Here is a 23,303-nt window from a genome sequence, read left to right as displayed (position 1 = left end):
TGAAATGAGAAATATTGAAATAGACAACATGGGGGACTAAAGGCACTCATTTCTGAAGACCTCTGCTATCACATCATGAGTCAAGGTTTGTGACAAGATTAAGAGTAGTGGAATTCTGAGCTCAAGTAGAGTGAAAACATTTAGGAATAATGCCTCTGAAAAATGATAGGGAGTCATCGGATGAGTTGAATCTGACACCACAGAAAAAAAGAAACACAAATTGAAAACTAAATATGAATTGGGTTCATGTGAATTTTCTTCCCATTTCGGCATAGGAGTAAAAAAAAAATCAATTGTTGGAATTTAAAACAGGCTTGATTTAATGGGAGAGGATGGAAGGATAAGATGTAACTAAAAGGGAGAATTTTAGAGTTTAAGGTATCAGAGGTGGCAAGAAGCCTGTGCTGTATTCCCCAGAAGTAAGAAAAATAATTAAGGTCAGAGTGTCCGATATGGTAAACATTCCCAAGATGGTAACAAGCAGGAGCTAAAATATAAATGCATGCCAGGTATTAAAATCAGTGCAGAAAGAGACAGAGTATCCTGGAGGTCACTAGGAAATATGGACAAGGATAGGGGATAGACACAAATGGGGAGAAGTTACTCAGAGAGACTAGACCCTTTTAGTTTTAAGAGACACATAATGCACATTGAAAATATTTATTTTCTCACTGAACCTGCCAATATTAACTTTACTTGCAATCACATTATTCCCTTAATTTTGTCACAGACAATATTCCATTTACTGTGTACTTCATCGTCTTCCGGACATGTTTCATGTAAGACATTTGTTAGCATAGTAGTTTCAATTGGGCAGAACTTACTGCCAATAAAAGTTGAATTTAATTTGTCACATAATTTCCGTGGCAACCAATGATCAGGGGCTTCAATGTTACAGATTTCAATTCTCCCCTTCTTTACATCTATGAGTACCTTAATTTCCAAGAGTGACTGTTCATGTAACACATTAAAGGAAGTTATTATACTGAATTTCGGAGTTGTGCCGTAGATCCATTCCCAAGTTTGTAGTTCTTTGGCTTTGCTATTTATTCCAGGAAATCGTGTCTCATCTGCTGGGTTTATCAAGGTGATGTGATTCTCAATGTGATGACAAGCAGCATACTCTGCCGCAATAGCATCTGTCAGTATTTCACAGGTCAGAGTGGGGTCTTTTTCCAACAGACTTTTTACTACGGAAGGTATGCTAGCAGTTGCATTGCTCTTGATCCCTTGGTAAGGGCTCTTGAGCAAAGACGACAAGAGGGTCTCATCAATACTATATAACAAAGTGCAATGGTGATAAGCAGTCGTCCGGCCAATCTTCGAAGCTGTTCCTGAGATTTTAAACTGTCCATCAAGTAAAAGGTCAAACCTTTTGGTAGGCTGCACATCCAGCTGGGGTTGGACAGCGTTCAGAGCTCTCACAACTAACTTTAGATTTTCCATCCTATTGTACATTTTTTTGGTTGTAAAAAAAGTCAAATTGATATTGCCCATATCATGGTAAACTGTGCCTCCTCCACTTCTTCTCCGAGCCAGTTTTACACCTTTTTCTCTCATCAGATTCAGGTTACATTCCTGCCAAGGATTTTGATGCCTACCAATGACAACAGAGGGGGAATTTCTCCAAAATAACAGAATCGGCTTGCTTTCTAGGTTCACATGGTCATGGATCCAGTCTTCCAGAGCCAGATTTTGGTAAACATCATTGGAAACTGACTGTAAAATGAGCCCTCTTTTCACTGTGTTTTTAAAGCCAGTTGCTGGGACCTTGAAGTTACAAAATAACTGTAAGCAGTTTTTTGAAAATGGGATCAGCATGCTTTTAAAGATGGGAGACAAACAAATTAATTGGTTGAGAAAAGGAAAACTGTTTTTCTTTCTTGGTTATTTAATCCAAACTTATCTAATTCTCTATCCAGGACAGTTGCTTTTCTTGCCTTTTAGCTTTACCATTTGTCTTTAGCAATTCGACAAGAGAGACCTAGAAATAAATGAAGACAAACCTCAAATCATTTCCGTTGAAATGGCATAGGGGCACAGATTTTGCAAACAATAAATTTTCAAATATATAATAATCTCAAAGCCAAACCAGTTATTTTGAATTTATAAGTTCATTGAGAAAAATGAGAATATTATAGTTAAGTAAAAAGAGCAAACTAAAAGACTCCATACTACCACCTGGAGATAATCACAATTTACAATTTGGTGTGTACTCATTTTTCTCTGTGCATGTGTAAACACACACACTTTTCTCCATAGAAGTGGAACGGTACTATTATTTCATTCAATGTTAAATCTGTTTTCACATCAGCTTTAATGTTGTGTAATATTCCATTGTCAGATATATCATAGTTTACTCAATCTTAGTTTGTAATTTAGGTTGTTTCTAGTTTTTCTGTTATCAGCAATGTATTTATGAACATCTCTGTGGAAAGCTTTATGCTATTATAATACTTTATTTGACTGATTTACTGGCAACATAACTCATTCAGATCAATATTAGATTAGGACGGACCCCCTGAGGTCAAAGGGAAAGGCAATCTGATTAGCAGGAACAATCTAAATATATAAAAGCCTAAGGGACCGGCCGACCCCCCCATTGGCCAGTAGCTATGACACGCAATGACCAACAGGGGGCAGACGCTCAATGCAGGAGCTGCTGAGCCACAGTGACTTGGCAGCTGTGGTTCTTGGATGATGCACCCAGAACCAGAGAAGAGGGAGCCTGATTCTGGGGTGCATCACCCAAGAACTGCCCTCTCACAATCTGGGACCCATCGGGGGATGTCAGAGAGCCGGTTTTGGTCTGATCCTTGCAGGCCAGGCCGAGGGACCCCACCGGTACATGAATCTGTGCACCAGCCGTCTAGTTTTATTATGTTTGGACACTATATATTTTTTTTTTTTAGCAGTGCTCATTAAATATTAGGTGGCAAAGGGCTGAAAATACTAGCTACACCAATGAAGTATTTTGACTAGTTATGGTCATAAAGAAACCATCCTGTCCCAATTCTGTTTCTTAGGATAGCCATAATTTTTCTTTAGGTCCAAGATAGAATGAATTATTAAAGTCCAAAAGTAGGCCAAAGTCTTTTGTAGTTAGGTAATGTCCTAGAAACACAATTCCCAAGTTAAGGAGTTTCAGATTTTCATCACTCTTGATATATTTTGATAAATTATGCTACAGAAAAGTTGGGCCAATTTACACCAGAGAGGTCAGGCTAGTTTAATAGAGGGAGAGATACTTGAACTATCTTGAAATCTGTTGGTGTTTACCAAGTGGATGGGAGTAGCATATTCCAGACATAAAAAGACAAGGAGTCATCTAAAAGTAAGGCATGTTTTGGAGACTCCCTCCCCAGGGATAGTTACACTTCAAGTCTTTTGGCTCCACTGACGTCTGTGGCTACATTGCCATAGGAAGTCCCTTCTTTGGTTAAACCCTTGTTCTTGGTTCTGTTTGACTGAGTTTGATATAGTCCCTCATTCACTCAACCAGTATTTATGGAGTGCCTACTAGGTACAAAGCAGTAAGGGAATAGAGGGAGGGAGGAGGCAAATTCATGTGATCCTAAAACATTTGGACTTTTTCTCAAAGCAGCTGCGATTTATTGAAGTGTTTTAAGCAGGCAGGAGATAAGTCAGGCATTAAACAGAACTACCACTGCCAGCAGTGTTGAGTATGAATTAAAGAAAAGCTAGATCAGGGGTAGGGAGACCAGTTAATAGACTCCTGAAGTTGTCCAAGTTAGAGATAATGAGGGCCTGAACTAGGATAGACATAAAGAAGGGGATGAATATGAGAGACATTTAAGGTCATACAGTGGTTCTTGTCTTCCAAGAACTCAAAATCTAATGGGAGATACTAAAAAGCAATTAAAGCAATGATTAAAATATATCTATACATATAAAAGCCTATGCAAAGCGTCCCCTCGGGAGTTCGACTGACCTGGAGTTCAATCGCTTACTATGACATGTGCTGATCACCAAGGGGGTGACACGGAACAAAAGAAGGCCCTGGCTGGCAGCCAGCAGCCGCTAGGGTTCCTACCTGTGCACGAATTTTGTACACTGGGCCTCTAGTAGTATCATAAGTGCTGTGATAGGGTATGTACACCAGAGGGCCATCTATTCCTCAAATTAGTGCAAGTGACATTGAAGCTGAGCTATAAAAGGGATAAGGAAAAGTATTACAACAAAGTATAACAGCCTGGAGGAAAAAAAGACCCATTCAAAGAATTCAAAAAATTGAATTCCATTGGCTTATACTTAAGATGCACAAAACTGCTGAACTTAAGAGTGCAAGAATCCTAGCCGGTTTGGCTCAGTGGATAGAGCAGTGGCCCTCAGACTGAGGGGTCCTGTGTTCGATTCCAGTCAAGGGCATGTACCTCGGTTGCAGGCTCAATCCCTGGCTCTGGTCAGGGCACATGTGGGAGGCAACCAATTGATACCGATATTTCTCTGTCTCTCCCCCCTCCCTTCCACCCTCTCTAATAATCAATGGTGGTGGTGGTGGGGGAGAGTACAAGAAAGGAGAGTTGCAAGAGATAGAAGGCTGGAGAAGTAGAGGTCAGATAAGGAAGAGACTTGAAATTCATGTTAAATGCATAACTTAATCCTGAGGGCCATGGAGGAGGTGCTGAAGAGTTTTAAGAAAGCAGGAAGATCAGATTTATACTTCAGAGACACACCCTAGAGATTTAAGCCTAGAGAATCTGTAATACTTGGTAAGTGGCATCAACTATAGGACAGGCATTGGTCTTGGCATGTGGGGTTCATTAGTGAACCAAATAAATAAAAGTGAGTAGGCTATAGGAAAAAAAAGCAAGGCTTGGAAAGGGAAGACTGTGTAAGTAAGAGGAACTGGGCTGATATTTAAATAGGTTTGTCAGGCTTAGCTTCATTTAAAAAGTGACATTTGGAAAAACAAAGAATAAAACAAAACAACAACAAAACAATAAACAAAAAATTTAAAAAGTGACGTCTGAGCAAGGATTGAGAGCGCTGAGGGAGTTAGGCTGAGCGCCTGTGGGCCAGAAACTGTTCTAGGCAACTGAACGCAACAGGCGGCCCCTGTGAGGAGGTAAATTCCCAACTGAGCCCTGGAGGATGAGAAGCAGAGGGAGAAAAAGTGGAAACAAAGGGATGTCTGGGAAACACACACAACTTGTAATCCTATTCATTAGTTACAAAGAGAACCGTAGGCTGTGGAAGGGATATTCAGATCAGCCTCTCCCACCTATCGTGATGTCGCTTGGTGAACACAGAATCCGAATAAAAGGAGTGAGTTGTGCGATCTCAGTGTCTGATGGGATGAGCCCTTTGGAAATCACATTCTCAACTCCCGGGCTCTGGAGAGCTCCCTGGATGAAAGCCAGGCCACCCTCCCTCTGGGCGGGGGTCGGGGGGGGGGGGGGGGCTTGGTTGCACCTCCCTTTCATTCCATCTTCAGTAATGGCGTGGTGCTCGGACTGAATGACACTCTTTCTTTAATCGTCAGGATATAATCAAGTCTTGAAGACCTGGTTTCTTCCCACCAACTTTGCATATCTCCACTCTCACCTTGCACTGATGGACTTTATAGTGTTTCCTCAGAGGACACTCTTATTCCCATGTTCCAGGGGACACTCTGCCTTGCCAGACAGGCTTCGTTTCATCACCAGCCAGAAAGCAAACAGCAACAGTCACACTTACCCACCCAGGCTGGCCCGGCTCCTGCAGGGCACGTCTCCGAGCTACCCTGCCCTTCCTGACGGCGGCACTGACCCAGAGCCTCAGGATGGTCGTGCGCACGTGTTATTTCGCCTCTCCGACTCTGGGATGGCACCCAACGCGTTTTAGTTTTCACCCTCCGATATCGGGGAGAGACGTTTTCCAGCCTTGGAGCTTACTACTCGCAGGGGCTGAGCGCAAACTGCAGCGCCTCCAGCAGCTGCGCGGGTCCCGGCCTGGGGCCTCCCATCTTCCCGCCCGCCCGCCCGCCCGCCTGCCCCGGCTAGCGGCGCCCCAGAACCACGCGGCCGGGGTATCCCACCTGCTGCTCCCCGCGCGCGGATTCGTGCCGGGGACGCACTGCCGTCTCCCCGGTTTGCAGGCTGCGCGCATGGCAGCCCCGCCCCGCCCCGGAAGTGGCGCTAAGAGCCACCGGAAGTGCCCGTAAGAGCTGGGCTTTACTCTGCCCCGAGCGTCCGGGCGGGCGGGTCTGGGTGACCCAGGAGGATTTCTGACGGACCCGGGAGTGGCCGAGCCCGCGCCAGACCGGACGAGAGGCCGGGACGCGGGTACGACCGGACCCCAGAGCCGGCAGCTCAGACGGACACGCGCTGCGTGACAGCCGGAGCGAAGGCGGGAGGGGCGGTCGTGCCTGGCTGGAGCGGGCACTTCGGGGGCGAGTGTGGGCATGGCGGCCAGACACCCGCGGCACCGGGTCACCCGCCAGGCCCGGTGCCAACACATCAGTCCTTTCCCTGCGCGGCCAGGCATTGCACCGGGTCCCTAACGGTCTCCTCGCCACGCCCCAAAGGCAGGCAACTCCACTTGGGAGGCGAGGAAACGAAAGTCAGGTGGGAAAGACATTGCATTTAAAGGAACAAACCCTGTACTATATATGTATATATATATATACACACACACACACACATATATACACACACATATGTATATGTACATATGTACGTATTGTATACACATATACAATAATATACATCTATATACATAATATACATATATAAAAATAATATATATATTTTTAATATGGAAAACTTACTTATCAGAAACAATAGCACTCCAAAAAGTGCTTCCTTGAGGATTCCACTTATAGAAGCCTCCCCCCAAACAAACACCTAAGTGACTAAACTTGTCCCGTTGTTCCCCTTTCAGGAAGTCTGGGGATTTCCCTTCCCAGGTGTGCTGTCCAATTCACGACTTGGCTGGGATTTGGGGATCCCAATCTTATGACGTCTTAGTAGCCGTGGTGCTGGATGAGGGTAATTAATGTCTGTCTTTTTTGTCATCTCAGTGACTGGGTGTGCTACTTACTACATTCGACATCCTGCAGGGCACTGGGCATCACACACAAGGAAAGATCACCCCCAATTCAACATCCGATACAAATATCCAATGTCCTGTTGGACACTGTGGACGTGGAACACCAGTCTGTCAATGCCTGAGTGAAGTCCCCCCCCTTTTTTTTTTCTAAGTGGTTTTGCTAAGGTCACTGGTGACATTCATGTTGTTAGATCCAATGGACTTTTCAGTCCTCCTCTAACCTTTCAGTTGACGCCCTCCACCTTAACGACTCCTGTGGGCAATCTTGACATTTCCCCGCCTTGGTTTTCCGCCAATCGCACTGCCCACTCTCGGCCCCCTTCGCCAGCTCCCCCTGCGATGACCAGCTCCTAAATCAGTGATGGCGAACCTTTTGAGCTCGGCGTGTCAGCATTTTGAAAAACCCTAACTTAACTCTGGTGCCGTGTCACATACAGAAATTTTTTGACATTTGCAACCACAGTAAAACAAAGATTTATATTTTTGATATTTATTTTATATATTTAAATGCCATTTAACAAAGAAAAATCAACCAAAAAATGAGTTCGGGTGTCACCTCTGACACGCGTGTCATAGGTTCGCCATCACTGTCTAAATGTTGGAGTTTTTCACGACTTGATCTCAAACTATACGTTCACCTTAAGCCATATCATTCATGCCTATGGCTCTAAATAGCATTTCTTTGAAACGTTTATGTTTAGCTCCATCCATACATACTTGCCTTGGAAACCCGGGATGTCCAAAAAGTGTACCCCTGAGCACACCTGTTCCCCAGGAACCTCCATGCATTTAGCCTTTTTTTTTTTGCTAGAAACTCCTTCTTTTTCCTCACTCGCCACTTTCAAACCATCTGTACATCCTGCCCAACTTCACCTGGACTACATACCCTTCTTACCACTTCAATCAGCACCATCATCTCACTTGGACAACCACGTCCCTGCAAAAGCTACCCCTGTCATGTCCTCAGGGAAGCCTTTCTAGTTCCATTATGAAAAATCAAGTTTATGTGTTACGTCTCCTCATCTGTCTCTCTGAACATTTTACTTTTTCTTCTTGGCATATCACAAGTTGTACCTTACATATTTACTATCTGATGTTCTATTTCTCCACAGCCAGACAGTAAGCACTGTAAAGGCCGTAGCTATTTTACTCGCCACTATATCCCCAGCACTGAGTACAGTGCCAGGTTAGGGGAACAAGTGAATGGGTTGTGTATTTGTTCTCTTTCAAACAATTCAGGTTAGGTGAACAAATGAATGATTTGTGTATTTTCTCTCTCCCAAAGAATTATGTTCTGTAAATGATAAAAAGCATCATCTTATTGGTTAGGTCGCATTCAACATCTTTTTTTTTTTTTAACTCCTGGTTTAGTACTGTTTAATTTATAAAATATTGCTTCCCCTTAAAGAAGCCTTTTCCTTTTGGTTTATTTTGAGAATATGAAGGAGATTACTCAATTGGGCATTAGAGATAGTCATTAAATATTAAAATACAGGAAAATGTTCAAAACATACATAATACAGTTACAACTCATTATATGTCCAGCTACAAAATGGTTTTAATTTCATCTATCATTATTTGAGACAGTACTGCCATTTCAAACTACTACATATTTCAAGAAGAATGGCAAAATGATATATATTAAACAATAATTTTAAGGCTATTTTCTTATATTAAATATTGGTGCTATAAAATGGTTGCAATTGTAAGATAAACTACTACACTTTGAAATAGCTATGTTGTCGTTCTGAAATGAATTCGATGTGGAGAAAATAACAACAGTTTAAAAGGATGATTTAAAATGTGAAATGCTTTTTAAAGTATGCAATTTACTGTGGGATTTTTTTTTTTTTGCATAGTTTACCTAGAGTGAATGTCTATATAACAGAAATGCAAAAATGTAGAAAGATAAAGTCCCCTTAAGCAAAATCCCAAACTGGAAATCTAACATACAAAATTGGTGCACAAGAAATAGTGTGACATAATGATGTCAAATTGTTTGGGTACTGTTTCATGTTTTTTGATTATTAGTTAAATACTTTATCATTAATATGGTTTAGTGCCATTTAAATACTTTTAGTCAAAACTCTGATTTTGACAAGGATAATACCAGAGAAATCTACTTTGAATTTTGGAAAGCTTTTTCTCCCTAAAGCAACTGTTTTGAGTAAAAAAATGCAGTCTACGGTGATTTATAAACAGTGGGGGGGAAAAAGCAAACATCTTCCTTCATTTTGTTAGGTTTTCCTATTGAGGTTAAGTTCTCAATCAATATGCCCTCTTAGTCAAAAGCAAGTTTTGATTTCTGTGGTAATAGGTACAAACAACTTCATTCCACATCTGTCATTTCTATTCCATCACTTTCTTTAACATAAACCACTGAACCCACGGCTTTCTCGGAAAGAGAGCCTGGACCAGACTCTTTCTCTCTTGTAAGGTTTTCTTGGTTTGGGTCTTCTAATCTTATTTTCTTAGTGTTTTGAAATAACTGAGTTACTGGTTCCAGCTTGCTTTTCTCAGCCCCTTGCATTAAGTGATCGTCCACTTTTGCATCCATACACATTGCAGATAACTGAGTAGCAGATTTACTAACAGAAAATCCCATGGGAAGAGCTGAATAAATATAGTAGTGGAAACGTTTCTTCAACTTGATTGCTTCAACTTGATTGCTTGAGAAAAAAAAAATGGAAACAAGTGAATACAATGGGAATTTCAACCAACTTCATGGCACTGTTAGTGTTAATGGAATATCATGGTGATGGATCCATAAATATAAAGTAAAACACTGCTACATCTCAGTGTTTACTTTTTCTCTGTGGGAGGGATCACAGATTCTATAGATTCTTTGAAAGTGTTTTAAAAAGAATTGATCAGATTTTATGTTTCAGCACCTTTCAGAAAATAGAACTTCTCTACTTAGCCCTTTCTATCATTCTTGCTGTCAAAAATTTTAATTATTAATGGGTTAAAGTAATAATTACTGAAGTCCAAACACTTTGCTAGTTGTTCTCTAAAAAAATAAAGATGGCCAAACAATTATAAACATTTACCAAATAATAACACACCATCAAAACATATGAGGCAAAAACAGACAGTACTGAAGGGAGAGAGAGTTCTGCACTAACAGTTGGAAACTTCAATACTCAACTCTTAATAATGGATAGAACAACCAGACAGAATACAAGAAAATATGAAAACCAATTAAAATAAGTAGATTTACCAACATATATAGAACATTCCACTCAACAACAGCATACACATTCTCCATACCCATGGGACATTTTCCAGGATGGACCACGTTTTAGGCTACAATATGGCTTTCAACAGATTTTAAAAGATAGATATACAAAGTATCTTCTCTGATTACAGTGGGATGAAGTGAGAAATCAACAACAGAAGTAAAACAGGAAAATCCACAAATCTGTGGAAATTAAACAATACACTCTGAAACAACCAATGGATCAAATAAATCACAAGGGAAATTAGAAAATATGTACAGATGAAACTAAAATAAATAAAAATGCAACATAAAAATTTATGGAATGCTGCAAAATCAGTGCTAATTTGGGAAATTTATAGCTATAAACACCTTAAACAAACAAGAAAGACCTCAAATTAACAACCTAACTTTACAACTTAAAGAACTATAAAAAGAACAAACTAAATCCATAGTTAACAGAAGGAAGGAAATAATAGAGATTAGAGCAGAGATAAATGAAATCGACACTAGAAAAATAATAGAAAAAAATAAAATCTTTGAAACAAAAGTGGTTTCAAATGACAAATCAGAAATGAAAGTCGGGGACTTAACTACTAATTCTACAGAAATAAGCATTATAAGAGAGTGCAAAAATAACTACATGCCACAAAATTGTATATACTTGCTGAAATGGGCAAATTCCTAGAAAAACAAAACCTACCGAGATGAAGTCATGAAGAAACAGAAAATCTGCCTAGCTGGAGTAGCTCAGTGGTTGAGCATCGACCTGTGAACCAGGAGGTCATGGTTCGATTCCCAATAAGGGCACATGCCCAGGTTGTGGGCTCCATTTCTTGTGGCAAGCATGCAGGCAAGAGGCAGTTGATCAATGATTCTCTCTCATCATTGGTGTTAATATCTCTCCCTTGCCTTTCGTCTCAAATCAATAAAAACATATTATATAAAAAAAAGAAAAAAAACCCAGAAAATCTAAATAGACCTATGACTACTAAGGAGATTGAATTAGTAATAATAAAAAATCTCTAAACAAAAACGAAAGCTTTTTTAAATTCTATTGTAACATTTAAAGAATAAATCATACCAATCTTTTGTTTTCAAAAAGTTAAAGAGGAGGAAACACTTTCTAACTCATTCTGAGAGGCCGGCATTACCCTGACACCAAAGCCAGGCAAACACAGTGCAAGAAAACTACAGACCAACATCCCTTATGCAAAATCCTCCACAAAATACTAACAAACCAAATATAACAGCATATTAAAAGTGTTATATATCATGACCAAGTAGGATTTATTCCTAGAATAAAAGGATGATTCACCATATGAAAATTGATTAATGTAATACACCACACTACAGAATAAAGAAAAAGAACCACGATTGTTTCATTTGATGCAGAAAAAGCATTTACAAAAGTCAGCACCCTTTCATGATAAAAACACTCAACAAACTAGAAAATGAAGGAAACTAAATAAAAACCATTTGTGAAAAAGTCACAGTGAATATCATATTCAATGGAGAAAGTGTTTGCTCTAAAATCAGGAATAAGGCAAGGGTGCCCACTTTTGCCACTTCTATGCAACATAATACTGGAAGTTCTAGAGGAAAGAAGTAAAAGGCATACTAATTGGAGAGGACGAAATAAAATTATCTGTCTTCACAGATAATTGGATCTTATATGTAGAAAACTCTGAAGATTCCACACACAAAAATTGTTAGAACTAATAAATGAATTCAGCAAAGTAGTAGGATACAAAGTTAACATGCAAAAACCAGTTGCATTTCTATCCACTAACGATGAACCTGAAAAGGAAATAAAACAATTTCAGCCCTTGCTGGTTTGGCTCAGTGGATAGAGCATCGGCCTGCAGACTGAAGGGTTCCAGGTTCAATTCTGGCCAAGGGCACATGCACGGGTTGCGGGCTTGATCCCCAGTGTGGGACATGCAGGAGGCAGCCGATCAATGATTCTCATCACTGATGTTTTTATCTCTCTCCCTTCCTCTCTGAAATCAATGAAAAAAAAATTCCTTTACAGTGGCATAAATACAATAATAAAATATTTAGAAATTAACCAAGGAAGTTAACCCAAAGATTATGACTATCCAATAAGAATATGAAAAGATGCCCACCAGACAGACTGGATGGAGCACTGCATAGAGTCCTCACAAAGATATTGGTTCTGTAATGGGGCCAAAACAGCAGCCCTAGGTAAAGACTGTTTTGGACCTAACAGCTTAAAAGCAAGCTTCTAAAGCAGCAGTGTCCAATAGAACTATTTTCAATGGTTATCCAATGTAGTAGCCAGTAGCTGGGTGTGTACATTTGAAATGTACAGAATACAAACGAGGAACTAAAGTTTAACTTTTACTTAATTTTATTAACATAAATTCAAATAGGCATTTGTAGCTAGTGGTCCCTATTTTTGACAGGGCAGCTCTAAAGGATCAAACTGTTTCCAAGTAAATTTAGCATCTCAGAACAAAGCCTAAATATACTTAAAGAAACACAAAAACCTCCAGCACCTAACAATGTATAATCTGCAATGTCTGTAGGCAATAAAAACTTATGAGCTATGGAAACAAGCATAAAATATGAATGATAAATAGGAGAGAAGACTTAGTTGACAGAAGCATAAGTAGGAATGACACAAATGATAGAATTAGTATGCAAGGACCTTGACAGCTATGTTAATATATATTCCACATTTCCATGAAGGTAGAGCAAACCGTGAGCATGATAAGGTAAGAAATGGAAGTTACTAAATGAAAATATACTTGATGTGAAAAAAATCCCATGTGGATGGGATTAACACCACCAAAGGAGAATAGTGAACTTGAATATATATAATAGAAACTATCTAATTAAAAAAATAACACACAGAGCACCAAGCAGCTTAATATATGTGCAACTGGAGCCTCCATTTTTTTTCTTTTTTTAGGCAACCAGGGGTCGGAAGAAAAAAAAGGCAACATATCGATTTTTCTTAGTAAAGTTTGTGAAATGATAGAGAAACTAAGGGAATAGAAAACTCAGACCTTAGCATTTCAGTCAGAAGGAAGGGCGCAGAGGTACTATGAAAGGGTTAATTGGGGCACTCTGGCTTTTCATTGAGGGAAGAACATTTTTACTTTCTTGGGCTGGGGAAGAAATTAATAGTCCTTAATATATTTTTTTTTTTAAAAGGAAAATCTTCACATCCTGGTTTGACCACAAAGTGATCTTTCCCCTACATTATTTCCTTAATTAGGTATAATTATATTTCAGAGGAAATGTACCTCTTGGGACGTCTGACTTCTTTATCTAAAATAGCAGCAACACTCAATTTAATTTTTAGTATCTTGCTATACTTACAAAGTATACGATATGGCAAAATAAATGCTACAAAATATGAGAAAATGTAACCACGCAAAATGATGAAAAAAGCCAGAGCAGAGAATGGAAAAATATATGGCACTTATATTTAAATGTACTTCTATGAAGAAATATGTTCTAACATGAAATTTGTTTATGCTCTGCAATAATTTATATTGGGAAGAAATGAGTACTTACCCGGCAAAAACAGGAACGGTTAGTCTCTTCAAATGTGAGGTTACTTTTGAAATACACAGGCGAATACTAAATCAAGATACTCAGAGCACAGCTTTAAAAACCTAGTTATCTATTCCATCTGTGGAAAAGACAGGGAGATAAAGCCACCATTAAAGTTCAGAAACCTGCGGGTTATTTGAGAAAGGTGGGGCATATTAAACATTAAGAAACAAAGACATTTTTTTTCAAGTTGGGCTCCCGATTCAACCCTGCCTGGACCGTGCCAGGCTGACCGGGGCCGCGGGTTCGCAGGGCTCCCCAGGCTGCAGGCCACCGGTACTCACCCATCAGCCGGCCCTTTCCCGGGTGCCGCTGCAGGACCCGACCTGGGAGGCGTCCCGAAACCACCGACTGCGGCAGCAGCGCGCCAACCTCCCAGCGCCCAAGAGCAGCTCTGGGGAGTAACGAGTTCACGGAACGTGGGTCCCGAAGGGTGCTTGATCTCCGGGAAAAGCGGCTCAGAGGCGTCGCATCAAAGAAGCAGGTGTTCAGAGCTCTGGGAAGGTGGCGGAAGGACGCACAGGCCTGCGCATGCGCCTCCCTTCCTGCGCGGTGGCCGCAGCAAGTACAGTATTAACTTTGAGTGCCAACCAATATCCTAGGAACTATGCTAAAATTGCCAATTTTAGCAGTTTAGGAAAAAAATTATGAATCGCAAGTAAATGAAGTTACATGTTCAATTTTAGAACTGCAAACATTCATCATCATGCGTAATCTGCACTTTAGGTGCCATCTGTCAATAAAGAGTGAACTACTAGCATCTAATAGTGACGCTGCAGCAGGAGCTCGGTCGCGCTCCTGGCACTTTTGGGGAAAGACAGGAGGAGCGCGATCGCGCTCCCCGGCACTCTAGGGGTTAAGAACTAAGTGGTGGGAAAGGGGTGGCGGCTAGTTACTAGGAGACGGGACGCTCGGTCGGGGGTGGGGGCGTGGTGGAGGGAGACGAAGAGGCTCTGCGCTGGCTTGAGCCTGCGCGGCCTGGCTGGACCGGGAAAGGGTAGCCTAGGGACCTGTGAGGACTGGGAAGTGGGTCCACGCGGGGCTAGGTGCGTGGGTGCGCGCGCAGGCCTCGCAGTCCCACGAGAGCGCGGGTGGAGGCAGGTACGCGTGCGCACAGGGCCTGCGGGCGCGGGGCTGGGAGGCGGAGCGAACGAGGGGAGAGGGGAGGACCAGCCCGGCTCAGGTAGAGCGGGAAGGCGGGGCCCTGCCGCCCGGGGCTAACCGCCCTCCCCCCCCCCCCCCCCCCTTCTGGCCGGGGCCGGGTCGATTTCGGGTGGGAAGGGCGGGAGAGGGGCGGAGGATGGAGGTGGGTGGGATCTGGGTCCCAGGCGGAGGTGGAGCTCCGAGGAGGGCGGCTGGCTGAGCACCGCGAGGGTGCGTTTGGAGCTCCAGGTAGCAGCCGGGTGATGCGCCCGGTCGGTCGGCGTCCAGCAGCTTCTGGGCGGAAGGCCCCCGAGAGGGCAGCTGCCAGAGGGAGTGTGTGTGTGTGGCGGGGTCGGGAGCTGAGGGTGACCCCGAGGCAGGTAGTCACTGCTGCAGCGGCGGTGGGGGCGGTTGCAGGCGGAGTTGGGGTCCGGGGAAGCCCTCCGGGAGCAAACTGCCCCTGTTGCCCTTTCGTAGGGGTTTAGGCTTGAGCCCAGTTGCTGTGGTGTCCGCTACGCTTCTTGCAGAAGCTCTCGGCTTGGATGTCGGGGTGGAGGGTGAGAGACGGGGGACTGTGCGGTTTAGAAACGCTCTGGAGTGGAGCTGAGGAATTTGCAAGTCAGATCTGTGAGTTCAACCTGGTTTATCCTGACTCCTATAAGACCTTGGGAGTTAGAGACGAGATTACAAAGGCATTTGCATGGAAATCTCCTATAATTTCAGTAGAAATTGTACACAGGAAAGGCAGGGTAAGCTGGCTTTTGTTGAAAAAATAGTTGAGACAAATGGACTAATGGAAGCGATCAAGGACCTGATACCTAAATACGTATAGGAACACCTTTTTCTTCTTCTTTTTTAAATAGTCAAGAATCGCAGCTTCAGGGAAAGTTTGCAAAGATGACGGCGTCCAGGAGTTTTCCTTGTTCCATGCATGCCGTTATATCTCAGAGTATTCGGTGTTTTAAATGTCCTCTACTGGCATTTCAACTACACTGTGTGTGTGTGTGTGTGTGTGTGTGTGTGTGTGTGTGTGTGTCTGTGTGTCTGTGTGACATTCCAGTAAGGAAATAAATAAAATAACATGCGGTTTTTAAGTAGAAGAAAATAGGTCAGTTATAATATATAATATAAAAGTGTCAAATCTGCCTCCAGGATAAAACTGATTTTTGTTTGCATTTTGATGAATGAATGAACGAAATCGGTCTTAATTGTGGGAGATAATTCAAAAGGTACATTAATGAAATACAGTGGGGCCTTCGAGTGTCCCGACTTATGAGTTTTTTGAGACACCAGCTGTCTCTCGGCCGATTTTTTGCATTGAGTTGATAGAGTAATTTGAGTTAAGGAGCTCCTTAACGAGTTCCTTAATAAGCTCGGTCTCGGAATGAATTAAACTCGTAAGTCAAGGCCCCACTGTATTTAATAAACTTTGCTGACATTATTTAATGGCAGCTTCCCAGGTATATCTTATTTTATCTTATGGAAAAAAAATCACCGCTTTAGTCCAGCTTTTAATCAGTTGTAGAGATTTTCTGGACTCTCTTCTTTTTAGTTGCTTAGTGCAGTTTTAGGTAATTTGCTTTTAAAGTACTCCAGATACAGAAGCAGTTAGAGCAGGTCTCACTTATTCCCTTTTCTCATCACACGCCCTTCTCCCCAGATGTAGGCACTCTGACAGGCACTTCCTTGATTTTCCTTATAGTTCTTCCCTCTTTGTATGTGAACATACACATTCTAGTTTGGCTTGCTTTTGAACTTTATATAAATGGAATTTTAGTAAGTATTTCTTTGCATTGTGTTCCTTTATTCGACATTTAAAAAAAAATGTATTAGGGAGCCATTGGTCAACATGAACATGTAGGTTTCAGGCGTGGGTTTCTGTTGTAAGATCTGTATATTGCACCATGTGCCCACTGTTAGAGTGGCCAAAGGAAGAATGCACGAGGCCGAAAGGGGTGAAGAATTATACATTTATTTTTTATTTTTAAAAAATATATATTTTATTGATTTTTTACAGAGAGAAAGGGAGAGGGATAGAGAGTTAGAAACATCGATGAGAGAGAAGCATCGACCAGCCGCCTCCTGCACACCTCCTACTGGGGATGTGCCCGCAACCAAGGTACATGCCCTTGATCGGAATCGAACCTGGGACCCTTGAGTCCACAGGCCGACGCTATTCACTGAGCCAAACCGGTTTGGCAAGAATTATACATTTATTGTTAACATCTGCGAGCAGAAGAGCTGAGACCAAGATGGCATCAGTGGGGCAGGGTAGGGGGAGCAGGATATTTATGTCTCTTGTAAAGGTCAGACCAGGTGCAGGTGGGGGTCAGGTGTAGATGGTCCACTGGAAAGTGGGTGAGGCAGTTGACAGGAAACTGAAGGCTGTTAATCATGAAACCTATAATGAGAATAACAGGAAAATGACCAGAAGGGGCTCTTGCCAAGCCAGGCATCATAGAGCACAAGAATGCCTAGCACCCACCACCCAAAGTCAGATCTTCTCCTATCGGCGTATATTGGGACCTCCTTCTTCCTCCAGCACCCACCACACTGCTGTTTATGTTCACAAGTGTCAATTTTATATCCCACATATGAGTGAAGTCAGCTTTTTCTGACTTATTCATTTAGCATAATGTTCTCAAGGTCCATTTATGTTGTTGCAACTGGTGCTATTTCATCCTTTCTTATGGCTGAGTAGCATTCCATTGTGTATATGTACCACATCTTTCTCCACTCCTCTATCGCAGGAGACTTTGGTTGTTTCCATGTCTTGGATACAGTGAATAATACTGCAATGAACTTAAGGGTGCATATATCTTTGCGCATACGTGATTTTGAGGTTTTCGGGTATATACCCAGGAGAGGAATTGCTGGGTCGTATGGTAGCTCTATTCTCAATTTTTTGAGGAATGGCCAGACTGCTTTTGGTAGTGGTTGTACCAGCCTACATTCCCACCAGCAGTGAATGAGGGTTCCCTTTTCCCCACAACCTCTCCAGCACTTGTTAGTGCTTGTCTTATTGATAATGGCTAATCTAGCAGGTGTGAGGTGGTATCCATTGTAGTTTTGATTTGCATTTCCCTAATTGTCACTGAGGTTGAACATCCTTTTATATATCTACTAGAGGCCTGGTGCACAGATTCGTGCACCAGTGAGGTTCTTTGGCCTGGCCTGCGGGGATCAGGACAAAATGAGCTCTCCAACATCCCTTGAGGGGTTCCGGATTGCAAGAGGGTGCAGGCCAGACCGAGGGACCCCACCAGTGCACAATTGGGGCTGGGGAGGGACTATGGGAGTTTGGCCCCCCTGGGAGGGACTGCAGGAGGGCTCCAGGGTGTGTCTGGCTCATCTCGCCCAGTCCCAATTGGCCGGACCCCAGCAGCAAGCTAACCTACCGGTCAGAGCATCTGTCCCCTGGTGGTCAGTGCACGTCATAGTAACTGGTCGAACAGTTGAATGAACGGTCGGACACATAGCATATTAGGCTTTTATTATATTGGATTGGCTGTTCATATGCCTTTTGGGAGAGGTGTATATTTTTAGCTCCTCTACCCATTTTTTGATTGGGTTGTTTGTTTGGTATTGAGTTTTATCAGTTCTTTATATATTTTGAAAATTAAACCTTTGTCAGAGCTACTATTTGCAAATATCATCTCCATCTGGTGGGCTGCCTCTTTGTTTTGTTGTCAGTTTCTTTGGCTGTACAGAAGATTTTTAGTTTAATATAGTCCCATTCATTTATTTTTACCTTTACTTCCCTTGCTTTTGGGGTCAAGTTCATAAAATGTTCTCTATGACCAAGGTCCATAGGTTTGGTATCTATATTTTCTTCTCTGTAACTTATTATTTGGGTCTTATACTTAGGCCTTTGATGCATTTTAAATTATTTTTTGTACACGGGGACAAACTGTAATCCAGTTTCATTCGTTTGCATATGGCCTTCCAGTTTTCCCAGCACCATTTACTTACTTACTTATTTTTAATTTTTAAAAAATATTTTTATTGATTTCACAGAAAAAGGGAGAGGGAGAGAGAGAAAACATCAGTGATGAGAGAGAATCAACCATTGGCTGCCTCCTGCATGCCCCACACTGCAACCCAGACATATGCCCTGACCTGGAATCACACTGCAGCCTCCTGGTTCATAGGTCAATGTTCAGCCATTGAGCTACATAAGCTGGCACCAGCACCATTTACTGAAGCAACTATCTTTACTCCATTGTGTGTCTGGCTAAATGAATATTGTATCTTATCAGATGCTTTTTCTGGATCTATTGATAAGATCATATGTTTTATATCCTTCCTTTTGTTAATGTGGTATATTACACTGATTGATCTGCATATGTTGAACCACTCTTGTGCCCCTGGAATGAACCCCACTTCTCCATATATATTGTGTCAATTTACGCTGCCGCCAGTGATATATAAGAATGCTAAGTACCTCCAACTATTTTATCTTTGCCAATGTGATGATTAAAAAATAGTATGCAGTGTTGTTTTAATTTGTATTCTTCTAAATGGTGAGATTGAATATTTTTAAATCTATTTAAAATCCATATATATGAAATATACATATTTTGCCAATTTTTCTACTAGGGTATTTCTTTTCCTTTTTTGTTTATAGGAATTATTTATATATTAGGGAAGTCAGCCCTTTGTGATATGGGTAGCAAACATTTTTGTTCATATCCCAAAGCAACAATAAATAGGTGGTGAACGGTGACCATTTTGGAAAACACAGGCCTAGCGGTAGACTACTTAATTTGCTGCTGACCCAGTGTTTCCTTAGTAGAGTGATTAACAAGAGGATGGGATGGGGTATGTATTTTTTTAAAGGCATGTTTAATATTATAGTTTTATATTTGAAAAACACAAAAAAAGTTTTATAACAAAATTTTAAGAAAGTAAAGCTTGCTGAAATCTTTGCTGGTGTGACAAGGTTAAAAACAATTGAAAATGTATCTAAAAATGTTAATTTTCAAAACTTGTGAGAAATCACAAAGCTGTTTTTTATTATTATTATTTTTACACTAAAATATATTTTAATCTCTATTGTTGAAAGTAATTCATGTCCCCTTTCCCCCCTCTTCTAGATGGCCCCTGTCCCCCGCCCCAGGCCTTCCTTGACTGAATGCCTCAGTATTATGCCCATTCTTTCCACTAGGTTGCCAACAAAGAACATGATTTCGGTCTAGGGACTCCAGTTTCTGAAACTATAAAACACCAGAACACTCTCCACTTGAACAAGAAGTCAGAAATCAAGATAAATTCATCTCTACACTGAAATTACAGGTTACATTTAATTTATTATATATGTATTTCTCAGAATTAATTTGGACTCGGGTGTATTTTAAATTAAGGAGATGGAGAATAAATATTAATTCAGTGCTGGTTTTATGTTTTTTTATGGGTCTAAAATGATTTCATTTTTATCATAACCATTTTGACACACATAGCTTCAGAGTCAGTGAGTGCAAACTATGTGCCCAGTGTTATATTAGGTGCTTTCAAGTACATAATCTTACTTCATCCCAGCCTTGTGAAACAGTGATGCTACTTCTATTTTTACAGACATGGAAGCTGAAGTTCCAAGAGGTTAAAGAATTATGATACTGGACTAATGAGCTAGGATTCCTCTGAACTCCCCAGTGAGCTAGGATTTGAACCCAGTTCTCTGAACTACAAGTTCGGTATTGTTTCTACTTTCCTGGTGCCTGATCTGTGGGGTAGCTCTTAATACATGCCATTTAAGGAAACGGCCTCTTCTAGGAAGAAAGAGTAGACTTACTTTTCCCTATTTTCCCTACTAAGTACAGCCAAAAAACCCTGAACATTATGCATAAAACATAGGACAGTGAGAGGTGAGAAGAAGGAAGTCGAGTTAGGGACCTCAACGCACAGTGAATGACACATTCATGAGTTCCTGGATTTTTCTGTTTGCCCCATATATTCCAGACAGAGTGCTGGAGAAACTGGCACTCAAAACAACAGGTGCAGACAAAGAAGGATATCAGAAAAGCTGTCTTTTTCTTTAGCCAAAGGACTCAGAAAGGGACAGCCTAGCAAGGCTGACTACTTTTAGACAATAACTGCCTGCCCTAAGCAACACAATGGAAAAAACGATTCCTGCCAGCAAGGGCTAAGTAAAGAGCCTAGACTTCCACCCTTGCCAGGCTGCAGTAAGGAGCTCCAGCTGCACCTCATAGCTGCACCCCAAGCCCTGCCAACTTCTCCATCCCGACAAGGTGGTATCAAAGAAGCAGGCGGAGTTGAGAACTAAAACTTTTGTGCCTACAAGGCAGTAAGGGCAGTTCCTAACTCCCTACTGCCAGTGGAAACGACATGGGGAGCCTGCACGTCACCCCCAACTGGCAGTACGAGGTGGCCCCTATCCTCCTTGCTGGAGTGGAGTCAGAGGAGACATAATGCAGAGTTAGGGCTTTTACCGTGACCCAATAGAAACAAGCTCACCCACCCACAGTGGCTGTGGAGGACTCGTCAGAGCAGTAACGAGGCATCCCTGTTCTTCCTGCTGTTGTGGTATCAGCAGGGGCCTAGTGAGGAGCCTGAACTTCCATCCCTGCCTCGCAGCATCAAGGGGCCTCACCTTTCCTAGGTGTCCCTGAAAGCCTCGGGTGGAAATTGGACTGCCACCCCACCCAGCGGGATCAAGGCAGTGTCCCTCTTTTCTAGCTGAGCAGTGTCCCAGGAAGCTTACTAAAACACAAGAGCCAGGTGGGAAGTGTGGAAACAACTCAGTTATTCTTCAATAAGTGAATGGCTAAACAAACTGTGGTACATCCATGCCATGGAGCTATAAAAATAAATGAGTTATCAAGCCACAGAAAGATGTAAAGGAACCTTGAAAGCGTATTGCTCGGTGAAAAAAAGCCAACATGAAAAGGTTACATACCCTGTGATTCCAACTTCCTGACCTAGAAAAGGTCTCTATGTTTTATCTCGTAGGTCTTTGCTGAGATTTTCTGTTTTTTTTGTGTGTGTCTGAGGCATGCCCCAAATTACTTGCTGTAGCGTTTATAAGATGGCCGATGTAAAAGCCTTGTCAGATAAGTGTAATACCTAATTCATCTCTGTGTTGGCATATCTTGATTGTCTTTTCTCATTGAAATTGAGATCTTCCAGATTCTTGGGGTGAGGAATGATTTTATTTACAGTGGGGCCTTGATTTACGAGTGTCCTGACTAACGAGTTTTTCGAGATACGAGCCGTCTCTCGGCCGATTTTTTGCTTTGAGTTGCGAGCTAAAATTCAGGTTACAAGCCAGCTTCAGATACCCCACCGCTAGTTGGCACAGCGAACATCACAGTAAACACCACAACATCAGCCCAGCATCACGTGTCTCACTCGTTCACTTTTTGATTTGACATACGAGTAATTTGAGTTACAAGCTCCTTCACGGAACAAATTAAACTCGTGAGTCAAGGCCCCACTGTAAATTGAAACCTGCTAGCTTTAAGGCTCTGGCTCTTGTCCTAAGGGACCCTGGAGACAGCCCTTTCCAGTGGACACTCATGTCTGACCGCATGCTGTTCCCAGTCTATATGGTGCTTTTGGGAAGCCCCAGGCCACAGTGACCAGGGTGCATATTGGCCAAGTCATGCCCATCATCACCATGCTGCAGAATAAGGAGTATGTGAATGAGGCGGCCCTCCACAGGGCCAAGGTAAAGTCCATATCTCCAAGAAGTGAGGCTTTACTAAATTTAATGCGGATAAATTTGAATACAATTAGATGAGGGACTTGCAATTTTAGATGCTTCTAAAAGACCGAGACTTTTTTCTCTCATATTTTTACATCTTCCAGAGAGTACTAAAACAGTGCATGGAATATAGTAGGTGCTCAAGAAATGTTTGTTAAATACACAGTGAGAGGCAAATACTATAGAGAAGGATCTCTGTGCCATTTATCTCATAGGTATTTCTTTTATGGCACTTAACGTATTTTATTGGTATTTTCCCAAGTAAACAATAAATTCTCTGAAGGCAGATACCTAACCTAGCTTTGTATCTTTGGAATTTAGCATAGTTCCTGACATATATTCATTGTTCAGTGGGTCTAATACATACATTTTTCCCCTTAAAGGCGTTTGGATGTCTTTGTGATAGAAAGGTCTTTTCTTCATTCCTTGGTGGTTTGATAGTGGGCTGGAAAGGAAATTTGTGATCTTCTGCATTAGTCACAAATATTTGATTGATTTGGTATTTAGCTTAGTCAAGTAAGTTATTGATGCGTTCAAAAGGACTTTTGTGAACAGTTAACATATTTAGGTAACAACAGA

General features: G+C 41.8%; 2 protein-coding genes across 6 annotated transcripts; both read right to left on the bottom strand.

Annotated features, from left to right (window-relative positions):
- Positions 1-644: 644 nt before the first annotated feature.
- On the bottom strand, positions 645-13,935 carry LIPT1 (lipoyltransferase 1). 5 transcript variants are annotated; one of them, XM_059675408.1, is made up of 2 exons: positions 13,820-13,935; positions 645-1,984 (listed from the first exon to the last, which is right to left on the bottom strand). In XM_059675408.1, the coding sequence occupies exon 2, from the start codon at positions 1,819-1,821 to the stop codon at positions 703-705; it is 1,119 nt and encodes a 372-aa protein (XP_059531391.1). In that variant the 5' UTR covers positions 1,822-1,984; positions 13,820-13,935; the 3' UTR covers positions 645-702. The 5 variants fall into 5 exon arrangements, with proteins under 5 accessions (XP_059531391.1, XP_059531392.1, XP_059531394.1 ...); XM_059675409.1 differs by lacking the exon at positions 13,820-13,935 and adding an exon at positions 6,041-6,186; XM_059675411.1 differs by lacking the exon at positions 13,820-13,935 and adding an exon at positions 5,701-5,971.
- Positions 7,869-13,937, bottom strand: C18H2orf15 (chromosome 18 C2orf15 homolog). The gene is made up of 2 exons (XM_059675424.1): positions 13,820-13,937; positions 7,869-9,722 (listed from the first exon to the last, which is right to left on the bottom strand). The coding sequence occupies exon 2, from the start codon at positions 9,656-9,658 to the stop codon at positions 9,383-9,385; it is 276 nt and encodes a 91-aa protein (XP_059531407.1). The 5' UTR covers positions 9,659-9,722; positions 13,820-13,937; the 3' UTR covers positions 7,869-9,382.
- Positions 13,938-23,303: the final 9,366 nt, after the last annotated feature.

The sequence above is a fragment of the Myotis daubentonii genome, chromosome 18, assembly GCF_963259705.1.
Source record: "Myotis daubentonii chromosome 18, mMyoDau2.1, whole genome shotgun sequence".
Classification (NCBI taxonomy): domain Eukaryota; kingdom Metazoa; phylum Chordata; class Mammalia; order Chiroptera; family Vespertilionidae; genus Myotis; species Myotis daubentonii.
Note: the sequence above shows the minus strand (reverse complement) of the source record. Positions and strands in the feature narration are given on the sequence as shown.